The sequence below is a fragment of the Micropterus dolomieu genome, linkage group LG06, assembly GCF_021292245.1.
Source record: "Micropterus dolomieu isolate WLL.071019.BEF.003 ecotype Adirondacks linkage group LG06, ASM2129224v1, whole genome shotgun sequence".
Taxonomy (NCBI): Eukaryota; Metazoa; Chordata; class Actinopteri; order Centrarchiformes; family Centrarchidae; genus Micropterus; species Micropterus dolomieu.
In genome coordinates this window covers 10,254,106-10,267,072 of record NC_060155.1, presented here as the reverse complement: position 1 = coordinate 10,267,072, position 12,967 = coordinate 10,254,106, and the positions used below count along the sequence as shown (strand labels likewise).

The window sequence follows — 12,967 nt, the reverse complement described above, 5'->3', positions numbered from 1 at the left end:
TTGTAATAACTTTAGTAAAACAGATTTAAAACAGAACAAGGTGAATCTGTTGCTCTCTGGAGGAGGCTGGCTAGAAGAAACTCATACTGCCGCACTGGCATCCTGGCTCGGGCTAAATCTACTTCTGTCTACTATAGATCAGGGTTTCTGCAGGTCTGCCATTATAAGGTGGTGAGGCTCAAAACAGCTTGGTGCTGCACCATGATTGTAAAATCATTGTGTAGAGCATCAAAACTAATCAAATTACTTTTCTCAGATCTAATGGTTAAAATTCAAACCCTGTAGACTTTGTTAGTAAGTTTAGCTTTTGGGATGTAGCAAAATCTACTCTAGATTTTCCAACTATTTATTCACAGATGTGGTAATAACAAAGAATTTATAAAACATTTATATGGAATTGTATATTTCTTTATTAGAAAACATAAAAAACTTTCTTGAGGGATGACCTCCAAACCCCCCACCTAAATTCGTTTGCTTACGAAAAACCCGAAACAGTGCAGATTAATGGAGTGCGCGCACACACACTCACTCACACATCCACAAACTCACACTAACATGTTTGTATTTTTTTTTTACTGTTACATTTGAATACATTGATTTACTCTGCAAGTAATTTTGTGACTGCATTTCCTTTGTATGTTTTATTTTTTTGATGTTGTGATATAGGTCTTAAATTTCCTTCATGATCTTGGTCTTAAAAAGGTCTTTAAAAGGTGAAACCTGCAGAAACCCTGTAAATGCACTATCCACAACCTGCAGGAGTAACTAGTACAAATTAGTGTATTAGTATAATATTACAACATCAAAAAAGTACAATGTTGATTTAATAGCATATTCATAGTATAACATTAATATATTATATGATGTTACCATATTCATTTTAAAATACCACCATACCATAATAATACTATACACTATACACTAATACACTATATTGTCGAAAGTATTGGGACACCCCTCTGAATCATTGAATTCAGGTGTTCCAATCACTTCCATAGCCACAGGTGCATAAAATTAAGCACCTAGCCATGCAGACTGCTTCGACAAAAAGAATGGGACGCTCTCAGGAGCTCAGTGAATTCATAGTACCGTGATAGTTCCTGTGCAATGAGTCCATTTGTGAAAATTCTTTGGTACTAAATATTCCAGTGGAGACATGTTCTCTGGAGTAACGAATCACGCTTCTCTGTCAGGCAATCCGATGGACGAGTCTGGATGTGGCGGTTGCCAAGAGAACAGTACTTGCCTGAATGCATTGTGCCAGTGTAAAGTTTGATGTGGGGTAGTTTTTCATTCTCCCAACTTTGTGGAAACGGTTTGGGGATGGCCCCTTCCTACTCCAACATGACTCCGCACCAGTGCACAAAGCAAAGTCCATAAAGACATGGATGAGTGAGTTTGGTGTGGAGGAACTTGACTGGACTGGAGACTGCTCGCCAGGCCATAGATGTCCAAAATCTGTGCCTTACCTCACAAATGCGCTTTTAGAAGAATGGTCAAAAATCCCCATGAACACACTCCTAACCTTATGGACAGCCTTCCAAGAAGAGCTGAAGCTTTTGTAGATGCAAAGGGGGGGCTAACTCTATATTATATCCTACAGATTAAGAATGGGATATCATTAACCTTCATGTGCATGGAAAAGCAGGCGTCACAAAATTTTTGTCTATGTTTAAAATGATAAGCGATTAGGGTGGGAGTGGAAGTTTGTTGTATTTGTGTTGCATACTGTGCTCGTAAATAATTTTTTTTGTTCGCACTTATCAGTTTTTAGGGGCTTACCTTAAGGAAATACTCACACTGTAGAGCCTTGGCTAAATAATTTGGTAAGTAATCAATTACATATTCAAATACATTCTAGCAACAGGAACACAGTTTAGGGAAGCCAGTGTGATATGATCATGTTTCTTAGTCCGAGTCAAAATCCTGAGCAGGGAATCAAATCAGTAATCAAATTGACCAGTTACGAAGGCGTGACAGTTTCCAGATGGGTAGAGGAAAGTAAGCAGCGCTTCTCCCTTATTACCGCCATCGAGGTGACCTTGAGCAAAACCCTTAAGAACTGCAGAAACACCTGTCTTTTAGTTAGGACCCAAACCATTGCAGAGCAGTGTCACCGATATCCACCCAGGTTTCAAGACTGTCCAGAAGGATCTCATGGTCCATGGTATGTAATGCGCTTTGATCCAGGAGAACAAGAAAATGATTAAAACTGAGTAACGTTCACTTCACTTCACGACCCCACACCCCATTCCACTTCCAGCTGGATCAAGCTAAGTATCATGTTACTTTATGCACAATGTAACGAGGGACTGGCATTTCAAGAAAAAATACACAAAGACAGAGTGCGGGACGCGCACACACACACACGCACATACTCACTCACTCCCCGCTCCCTTCCAGCCTCAATTAAGCCGGTCATATTTCTTCTACTCTTTAAGTAGCGCGATCAAGGGTGCACACTTGGTAGTTCTACTCTTCTTTAAGCATACATTTAAACAAACATCAAACACTTACTATGTGTCGAGATGCATCGCTGCTCTGTTTCCCATCCAGTTTGGCAAAACGGGAGTGTAACATTTCTGTCTTTTAAATAGCATGTTCTCGCGCGCTTTCATGGTCATGTGAACTGCAAAATTATGGTTTTTGGTTGTAGTAATAATTTGTGATGTAAGTAACTGTTCCAGGGGAAGGAAAATGTTGGATATAATTATTGTTGAAAATATGTCAAAGTGTAATAGATATAAATCCTTTTCTGAAGGTAGTAAAATCTATTCATTATATTGTGTAAATAATGGTTAAGCCTAGTGGGAGGGGCTACTGTCTTTAAAAGTCACAGCTTTGGCCTGTGAGGGCAGTCTTGGCCTGGTTACGGAGGAGGTAACTAGTGAGTTGTATGTTGGGTTTTTGTGTAACTTTATTATTGAGTAAGTTATAAATTCTTTTTTTCAAATAGTTTATGCAAGTGTTTTTTCACTATTTGCACTTTGGAGGCCGGCATAATAAAAATCACGCCACTATTTTTCGACTACGCCTGTGTTTTATCCTATTTTGAGGAGTTTGGAAGAGAACCCCGCTACATATGGTGTCAGAAGTGGGATGGCTAGTTGGAAAAAGGTATCTCGCCCTCCAAGGCAGCGCACAGGGCTGCGTTCCCAGTGGGGAACGGGGACAGCAGGAGGAGATGGCAACCAGTAATGCAGACCCAGCTTAGGAGACAGTACCTTCATTGTCGTCGTCATCAGAGGAAGGTGAGGAGGGGGGAAGTTCCTGGGCCGCTCTAGCAGCACGTACCACCCCTGCAACAACAAGTGGACCAGGGGATGGGTTACTTACAATGATGAGAGACTTCTTGGCAGCCCAGCAAAGTAGAGAGGAGGGGCTGTTGGCAGAGATCCGAGGACTGAGGGCCTCTCTTCCATTGACTTACCAGGTGTCTCAACCTTCCGCCCAGCCAAGTCGAACGGCTGCCCAAACACTTCCTGCTATCAACCTTCCAGTTGCTGCAGCAACCCCAAGCACAGTGACAGCAAGCAGTCCCAGGCTGGAACTTCCCACACTCGCTCCCCGGCAGGTGCATCGTGATGCACCCTTGGAGGCATCCTCTCTCCAGTTCAATGACTCAAGCAGCAGAGATGAACAGCCAAGGGCAGAATGGAGGCATTATAGTGAGTGAATTTAAAATTATTTGCTTTGTTTTGAATGCATTGCCAAAACGTGGAAATGGCCAGAGAGTGAGTGGGCATGCAGACTTGTTCCCCCCTGCCGGAAAGAGGGCCTGTCGGGGATAAGGAAGCAAGAGCTCAGCGCTATAAAACTGTGACTATCAATGGGCAGCAGGTTACTGCACTATTGGACACTGGGAGCTTCATGTCTCTGGTTAAGTACAGTTTGGTACCAGTAGGCAGTGTGGACTACAGTAGACAAACATTTTGTGTGTTCATGGGGATAAGCACCTTTATCCCAAAGCGTATTTAACAGTTACCATTGATGAACAGCCTTACCTGTTGACTGTTGGGGTGGTTGAACACTTGCCTGTAGATGCCATTTTGGGTTGGGATTTAACGGTACTCATGGACTTTTTACAAGAAACTGAACTGCCAGTGGAAATTGCCTCAGGGGAGGAAGGGGAGGTTGATGTGAATGTGTCTTGCCCTGTGATTACTCGAGCCCTGGCAAAAGCTGGTGTCCAACCACTCCCAGACTTGGACAGTAGTCTGTGTGAGGGAGGCACCAAGGGGCCAAGAAAATCCCGCCGACAACGCCGCTTTGAGAAGCAGCTAAGGCCACCTGAACCTGAAAAAATTGGTTTGTTGTCAGATAAAATGTGGGAAGTGCCTGAAAATATTTCTGAACTGCAGAGGGAAGATGAAACTTTGAAACCTTTATTTGCTAAGGTAGTAGAAGTGGGTACAAATGGGAATTGTGTGGGAAAGGAAAGGATTGTTGATAACGATGTTTTGTATGCAGTTGATGATGACCATGGACGTCTAGTAGTCCCTGCTAGCTGTAGACCTCTGGTCATGCACTTGGCACACACACTTCCATGGGCCGGGCATCTTGGCCGCCATAAAACCTATCTTCGCATAAGTAAGCGTTTTTATTGGCCCTCCATGTATACAGACACTCAGAGATACTGCACCACATGCCCCACATGTCCAGTACTCCCCGCAAGTCGGACAGAGCCTTCCTGCAACCACTTCCGGTTATTGCCACTCCATTACGCAGAATTGCCATGGACATTGTGGGCCATCTGGTGAAAAGCAGCGGGGGTCATCATATATATTTTGCTTGTGTGTGACTATGCTACTCATTTCCCTGAGGCCTTCCCCCTGCGCACCATTACTGCTCCCACTGTTCAGCGTGTGTTGGTTCAACTGTTTTCCATTCTGACGGATCAGGGAACTAATTTCACCTCCAAGTTGATGCAGCTCTTCCATAAACAACTGGGCATCTCAGCAATCAAAGCCACACCGTACCATCCACAGACGGATGGTCTGGTTGAACGGTTCAAAGAGTGGAAGGAGTGTCCAATCCCAGCTCCAGAGCAATCTCTGATGGTGAGGGAGGTGGACATGGAAGTGGAAGAGGAGGTTGGACTGGAACCTGTCACTACAACTACTCCTCCCCTTCTCGCTCCGTCACATCATCCCCCTCCTCCTGAGGCCACTTAGCATCTTTCCCATCTCACGGTGCGTAGTCGAACTGAATACACCTTTACCAATGCCTGGTTGTAATGCGTTATGGGCGGTAAAAACAAAGGAAAATATAAATATAATATAATAATAATAATATAATAATATATAAATAAATATTTTCTTAAGTCAAGATGAGCTATTAGATTTTCTTATCATTTAAATATTCGAAAATCATGACTCATCCCTAGATGGAATACAGTAATGATGATAATGTTCGTTATATTTACTGTTTTATTTCATGTTAAAGTGGTCATATTATGATCATTTTCAGGTTCATCATTTAATTTAGTGGTTGTACCAGAATAAGTTTACATGGTTTCATTTTTTAAAAAACACCATATGTTTTCTCATACTGCACATTGCTGGAGCACGCTTTGTCTTAGCTATGGAGTGATGCATCTCACCTCTACAAGATCTTTGTTGGGAGTTGCACATGCACAATTCCTAGTTAAGGACTACTAGCCAATCAAAAGCAGAGTAGGGTGTGTCCTGGCTTCGGTTCAGCTGTACATGTTCCCCTTATCAGCTTAGCAACATGGACTGGAGCAAGGGTTTGAGAGTGGTGAGTTATTAATTTGTAACAAATGTATCTTTCATCCATAAAGTTTTAACTTAGCTCTGTCTCTACATCATAGTAACAACTTTTATGTCCATTGACTGCCTGGAGGGTAACTAATGGAAGGTAGAGGAGAGGAGGAGCACTGTGTGCTGCAGCTCAGTGTGTTTTTCCATCAGTGTTTTTGAGGACGTGTCTGACTAGCCGCTAGGTGAGCGTTATGACGCGTGTTTTCTTGTGATGTCACAGGAAAGCTGATGAAAAAGCTGGAGTAAAAACGAGCTGTTTTCAGGCAGTTCAGAGGAGAGTTTTCTGTGGGAGATGGACTTTGGGCTTTTTCACTTTGCAAACCTATTACATGGACAAAAACGATATATAACTCAATAAAGGTGAGACAAAAAGCATAATATGACCTCTTTAATTAGACATTAGACATTACAACTCTTTGCTTTACACAGCAGCAGATCTGTATCAAATACACAGCACTATTATACAGTTATAAGTAAAAAAAAAAAGCTGTGTAGAATTAATTCAATCACAGTCTTCTTTGTCATTACAAAACATGATGAAATATAATTTCAAACTAACTTCAATTAACTACAGCCAAATAAGGCAGTCTAAACTGCTTTTCATTTAAGTGACTCATTGCAAACTCAATTGAACGCCCACTATTTAAGAACAAAGTAATCATTGGCCATGCAAATGAGAAAGACATAAACCATGAGGCCTAGATATAGGTAGTATGTGACCCATTAGATTCCGCGATTAGGGATGTTTTTTTTAATCACATCCTTATAAGAGGTTCAGGGTTCTCTTCCTCTGCATTCTCTACCAATTTATTGGTGTCAACCACATCAGACTGGAACCGCTCGTTGCTGAAGAATAGTGGGTTGTCAAAGGTGATTAACCCTTCAAGGATGGGTAAGCGTTGACCGGATTTCACAAAGAGGAAAAAGGTAACGACTGCCCCTATGGCAATCCCAGTAATGACCAGAACAACTGTCAAAGCTGTGTGGCCACGGTGACGAGGATCAAGTACTGCACAGATTAAAAAAGTAAATGACAAAAATTTTTGTCACAATGCGACAGGATAAGTTAAGTAGTGGAATAAGAAGGGTTACTCACCAGCTGGCGATGGTAGGGATGGCGTTGGTGGTAATACTAGAAAGAAAGAAGGGAAATTTGACAGTTGTACCTGTAACCATATGACTATAATCGGTATGTCAGCAGTATTACACCAAATTAAAATGCTGCTTATCTACACACTCTTTGTACCAGCTGGGATGGAGACCGACAGAGCCCACCTTCATTCCAGAGAAACATTTAATTGTTCAAGATTCACTTTCATTCAGAAAACCGTGATTAATATGTAAACATTTGTTGTCAGTGCTGCCAGTCCCTGGCACCGTGCAGATCACATGTATATTTCGTCACACAAGTCGTGAAACACAGAAAGCTATGATTAGTCAGGTCCCATTGTGTAGTCTGCCATATCTCTCTTTCATGTCACAGTAAGACTCTTCATTGCCTAATATGATACTGTTTCTCATCCCAAAAGACAAAAATTGTTGTGGTGGTAGCCCGGCTGACTGTGAGTGTCCTGTTTGCTTCTCATATTGTTTCTTCCACCATTCTGTTGCCTGTACTTTCCCTGCCCCCCTATGTCTCCTCCGTTCCCCTGCATGTGCTCTCCCTCTCTGCTCCTGAACCCAGCTGACAGCCCACACCTGCACCTCATCAGCCGCCTCCTTTACCTGCCACACCTGCCTGCAATCAACTCTATCTCTGCCAGTAGCCTATATCAACCCGGTTCTCTACACAATCTCCGCTTGATCGTTGTCACTCCTGACCTGGTGTCACTGCATTACTCAAGCTTAATCCTGTTAGCCCTTTGCTTCTCCGTTTTCGGTTTCCCTGTGGTTAACCCTGTCTGGCCGCCTGCCTACCTGCCTTCCCTCCCTCACCCAGATTCACTCACCTCCGTCCACTGTTGAGTCAGCTGGGTTCGCCTACCTGCCTTTTCCCCTCGGGCTTCCTCCACGGCATTCCCCTGGCTCCCCCCCGGTCCTCGCCAGTCTGCCTGCCACCACACTCCTCTCCTCCTTGGTCTCCTGTTTCCCTCTGCTCTCTCACCTCAACCTCCTCTGCCCCACCTGCTCCTCGGTCCTCCATTCCCATGTTCCCCAGCTTCCACCTCTCCTTCATCTCCACTCCCTCAGCCCCTTTTTCCCATTAATAAACCTGTTTAAACCTGGGAGTTGCGTTTGGGTCTGTTCTAAGTCCACAATAAAAATATTGTGTAGTCTGATCTCAACATTGAAAAAAACGCATAATAAGAATTATTTTACCTTTGGGCGTTTTGCAGATGTACGGTTGTTTATTCCACCCATTTGTTGCCTTCCATATCCCATCTGAAGTACTTATATCTCCATGGCTGTGATGATTAGGTGGACCTTCACCCCAATTAGTGTAGTCCATGACTGTTTTGTCCAACCACAACCACTCCCCTGGAGACAAATACATTTTTTTTTTTTATAGCAGATGATTTTTGTTTAACTGTTTAATGCTCTCTCTTCAAGATAGTTTGACTTAATAGTTCTTCTGATGTGCTTGTGATACAAATTCAGTTCATTTATTATTATCCCAAGTGGGAAACTAGATTTGCAGTCAGGGCACAAGATAAAACATACATACAAGGATCAGAATAAACAACACAAAATACGCAAAAGATACACACATGAAAATAAAATAAAATGTAACCAGTACATACAGTATGCTATAAGTAAGCCTACCATAAAAACATAAAACAATCTCTAAATATGATGTTACTTGAGACGATTTAGCAGGATTATTGCACAGGGAACAAAGGAGTTTTTGCTCCTATTGCACTTGACTCGTGGAACTCTAAATCTATGACCTGAGGGAAGAATTTCAAACTCAGAATGTAGAGGATGGTTTTTACAGTCAAGTACAGACCTGGACTTACGGAGAACCTGCTGTTCAAAGATAGCAGTCAGGGGAGTCTGTGAGATACTTTTTTTTGTCCCTAATGTTCAGGTTTCCATACCATGCAATCATAGAACAAGTAAGGACAGATTCAATAAAAGACTTATAAAACAAACACATCATTGTCTTGTCAGCATCGAAAACATTTAACTTCCTGAGGAAATACAAACATTGCTGACCCTTCTTACAAATTGCATCAAAATTAGCATCAAATTTCAGGTCACTATCAATGATTGTTTCTAGATATTTATACTGTTCTACAAATTGAATACCGGTTCCTTTAATGAAAGTCTGAGATGGTGATTTGGATGACTTCCTTCTAAATTCTGTGATCATATCCTTGGTCTTTGTAGTATTTCATTGGAGGAAGGCCTCATCACACCATTTAACAAACTCATCTACCACGGGCGCGTGCTCAGATTCAGTCTTGTTAAGCAGGCTGATATCTGTATCATCAAAATTTCAGGATGTGCCTGTCCTCATGCTGGCTTCAACAGTCATTGGTGTAGAGAATATACAGCAGAGGGGAAACGACACAGCCCTGAGGAGAGCCAGTGGAGGAGGAGCGCTGATCTGACAAAGCCATTTACTCTCACCCTCTGAGACCTACAAGTTAAAAAATCTACAATCCAGCCCACAAAGTTAACATCAAAATAAAATAAATAAGCAATTTCCTAGCTAAAACATGTGGCTGGATAGTATTAAACGCAAATGAAAAATCCAAAAATAGAAGTCTAGTATGCGTACCGGGACTTTCTAGATGACTGTAGAGGAAGTTGAGTAATGTGATTTGGTCATCCTCTACTCCCATCCCAGCTCTATATGCAAACTGCATGGGGTCCAGAGCCTTCTCCACCATTTCCAACAATTCCCCTTTAACCAACCTCTCAAATGATTTCATGACCAGTGATGTTAATGCCACTGGTCTTAAGTCATTTAGCTCTTTTGGGTTTCCACATTTTGCCACTGGAACAACAATGGACTCCTTCCACACCTTTGGAACCCTTCACTGCTCCAAAGACATCTTAAAAATAAAACAGAACACCTCACAAAGCTGTTGAGCAGTCTCCTGTAATACTATCCGGCCACGGGCTCTTATTTATCTTATATTTCTGAAAAACTGCCTTAACATCCTGAGGATTTAACATCAGATTTGTCTTTGTGGGGAGGGCAGACTCTCTGCATATTTCCCCGGGTTCATCTGCAAAATCCTCAGTATCCAATCGTAAATAAAAAGTATTAAGTGCGTCAGCTAAGTCTTTGTTACCATCAGAATCTGCAATGTTAAATGACTTGTTTTCTGTTTTTTGCTGGCCTGTCATTTTTCTCATTCCATCCCAAGTTATTGCTGCTTAAATTCTCTTGCTGCAGTTATTAATATCTCCCATTAAAAAACACGGGGCATCAGTGGAAAGGGACTGAAGTCTTTGAGTTGCTCTGTGACTGTGAGATAAAAAGGACGGACCAAGACGGACAACAGTTCAATGTCAGCTGAGCATATGGATGCCCTGATGGAGACATTATTGCACCACCGCTGATTTATGTATACAATAAAACTAAATTAGGAAGAAGAAGAATTCTAAAATGTATTATTTTAAAACCATTGCATTTTTTTCAAAAACAACACAGTGTTTCTACCTTTGTGAGTTTTATACAGGCCAATCCAGAAAGAGGTGTGGCTGTCTTGAAATATTCTTGCATTGCTTTGAATGAAGTCTTGTTCAGAGGGATCTTCAATGCTGGCTAGTAATCCACCTTCACAAAACAAAAACAAAGTCCTTACTGAAATTTACATGTATTTTATTGCCTAAAAATATCTTTGACCATCCACAGAAAGGACTTACCATGTCTAACACAGCTAGCAGATGCATCTGCCCACTCTTCCTCTTCTGTGAAAAATATGTAACAGTAACCCTTAAATGGTAGCCAGATGTAATTCTGCCCTCTGCCCAGAGGATCTGGGTCATCAGGGCAAACGCCTGGAAAAAAACTTGACCCGGTTGGTGGCACATCTGTAAATAGGAGAGACATTGATGACTGGGATCATCCAGCTAAATCAGTTGTCAAATTTAAACACGTTATATTAAATAAATGTTTTTGAAAGATAAGCACAGGAGATATTTTGATGTTCACAGGATAATAATGTAAAATTGAGACATGTTAACATATAGGATGAGTTTACATATTAATTTATTTAAATGAACAATAGTCTGTTGGGTGTACCTGTAGACTTCATACAAACACTGTTCATGGTCTGGTTGCAGACAGCTGTTTTCCATTTTCCATCCACATCCACGTACACACAAGGTCTGTCCCCGCTTGGTTCATTTTCACCCCAGTGAGAAAAGCTCAGGTGCCAGCCATCAATAAATCTGAAATACCCATTGGTCTGAAAGCAGAGATTGATCAGACTGCATTCACCTTATTATTCAACATTTTGTCAAAGAAAAACTACAACTTTGTGTTTGTAATTAGCAATTGTTAGCATGCTAATAAGCTATATTAAGATGGTGTCTGATATCATGCACTAGCAGTAAAAAAAATATATAACTGTGTTCTTTAAAAAAAACAACTGTGTTCTGTATTTTAAAATATAACTGTTCTGTATTTTGCAAGCAGCTTCTCCCTAATGTTGCTGCAACCAATATCTTTTTACACTATAGTCAATAGTTACACACAAAGGTGTTAGTCTTGTTATTTTCCTACAGCTATTTAAGAGGCTTTCAGCTCTGTACCAGAACTTTGTTTAGTCCAATCCAAATAGGAGATTTTAGATTCAAAGCCAGCAGCTCAACATAGGCCTGTGACCACTCGTTTCGCAGGCTAGGGAGGTTGGCGCCATCATCTTCACAGTGCTTGTTGGCTGCATCCCAGGTCATTTGTTGAGTAACAGCCTTGATTGAGTCATTCCAGATGTTGACATAGTCGATAGAAGTTGTTGGTTCAGAGGAGTCCGGGAAAGAAGGGTCTGTTTAGGGTGAGAAATTAAATTGGAAACATATTATTTAGGTTTTTCATTCCAATTAAGCTTCTATAGAACAGAATTCTCGATCTTATCGTTTACTAGATTTTCTTGGGACTAATGTAATTATTTGAAAAACGCAACTTGTTTTGGGGATTTTTCCAGCAGCAGTTGAGCTGCGCATGGAAGAGGTTTGTTAGAGCAGCTGATTAGGGAGTGAATAGCAATTTCCAACATGTTTGATAGGCCAGCAGTTTACTCACTACCTTAAACCTGCAAAAGCTGACTTTTTAAATAGGATGTACATCTACCTTACAGAGCAACATCAGTTTTCTTTTTGAGTTGTGTTTCTGATCACCTGGCGAAAATGTCTATTTAAGCTCTGTTTTTGGTCTCTACCAACTCCTTAGAGAAATATCTGGGTCTTTAGTTGCTAAATGCTCCACTGTGTTCACCAGTTAGTTGCTAACTGTGTCTATCCGCTATTTAGGTTTGAACAGTTAGTGTAAAGTGGTTTTTTTACTTTGAAAACAGTTGCCTGCTGCAGTCCAAAACATCACTAAGAGTGATGAGAGTGAACCAAAACAGTAAAGTTAAGGATCACACAGCTAAACAATGAGCTGAAACTTGATTTAACTCTCCATAAAGCCTAGGGGACCTGCACATATAAAAAATGATTATCTGTAGATTCATCAGTACGAGTGTTTACTACTGTAAAACAAAATTTGACCACAGGGAATATATCAGAAGATTGGCTCACCAACATTTCGAAGACAGACAAATCCATTGGTGTCATTGCAGGACTTCTTTATCCATTTCCCAATAGCAAGGGAAGACTGGGTATTGATCACAACACAAATATTCTGGGGAAGCACAGAGAGAGAATAATGAGGACAAGGGAAAACTGTCGGGCTCCAACATAATTACTGAGGCATATTAAAAAGTTTTCTCTTTATGAATGATAGCAACATCAGTATGTTCATGTTTACTGAAGGCTTACTATTACATGTTTTTTTTATTTCAACATTTTAGAGAAAAGCATTGATTTGTGCTTAACTTAATGAGTAGCTGGTGGTGGAAAGTGGGTTTAAAAAATGCATTGCCGAGAGGAGGCCAATATAACTGTTAAACACACACATGCACACAAAGAGAGACAGATTGCGTCACTCTAAAAAGACTGAATAGTTGTTGTAGACTTGTAATATGCTACCTTTTACCTGTGTTACCTTTTTCAGATGTTTGGCC

General features: G+C 41.2%; 1 protein-coding gene across 1 annotated transcript in view; it reads right to left on the bottom strand.

Annotated features, from left to right (window-relative positions):
* Positions 1 to 6,156: 6,156 nt before the first annotated feature.
* Positions 6,157 to 12,967, bottom strand: part of LOC123971975 (macrophage mannose receptor 1-like) — a gene marked incomplete in the record, with an annotated part of 54,132 nt that continues 47,321 nt past the window's right edge. The window contains 8 exon segments of the mRNA XM_046051119.1: positions 6,157 to 6,792; positions 6,880 to 6,915; positions 8,103 to 8,261; positions 10,399 to 10,515; positions 10,605 to 10,772; positions 10,984 to 11,149; positions 11,496 to 11,728; positions 12,483 to 12,585. Coding sequence (XP_045907075.1) covers positions 6,539 to 6,792; positions 6,880 to 6,915; positions 8,103 to 8,261; positions 10,399 to 10,515; positions 10,605 to 10,772; positions 10,984 to 11,149; positions 11,496 to 11,728; positions 12,483 to 12,585 — 1,236 coding nt within the window.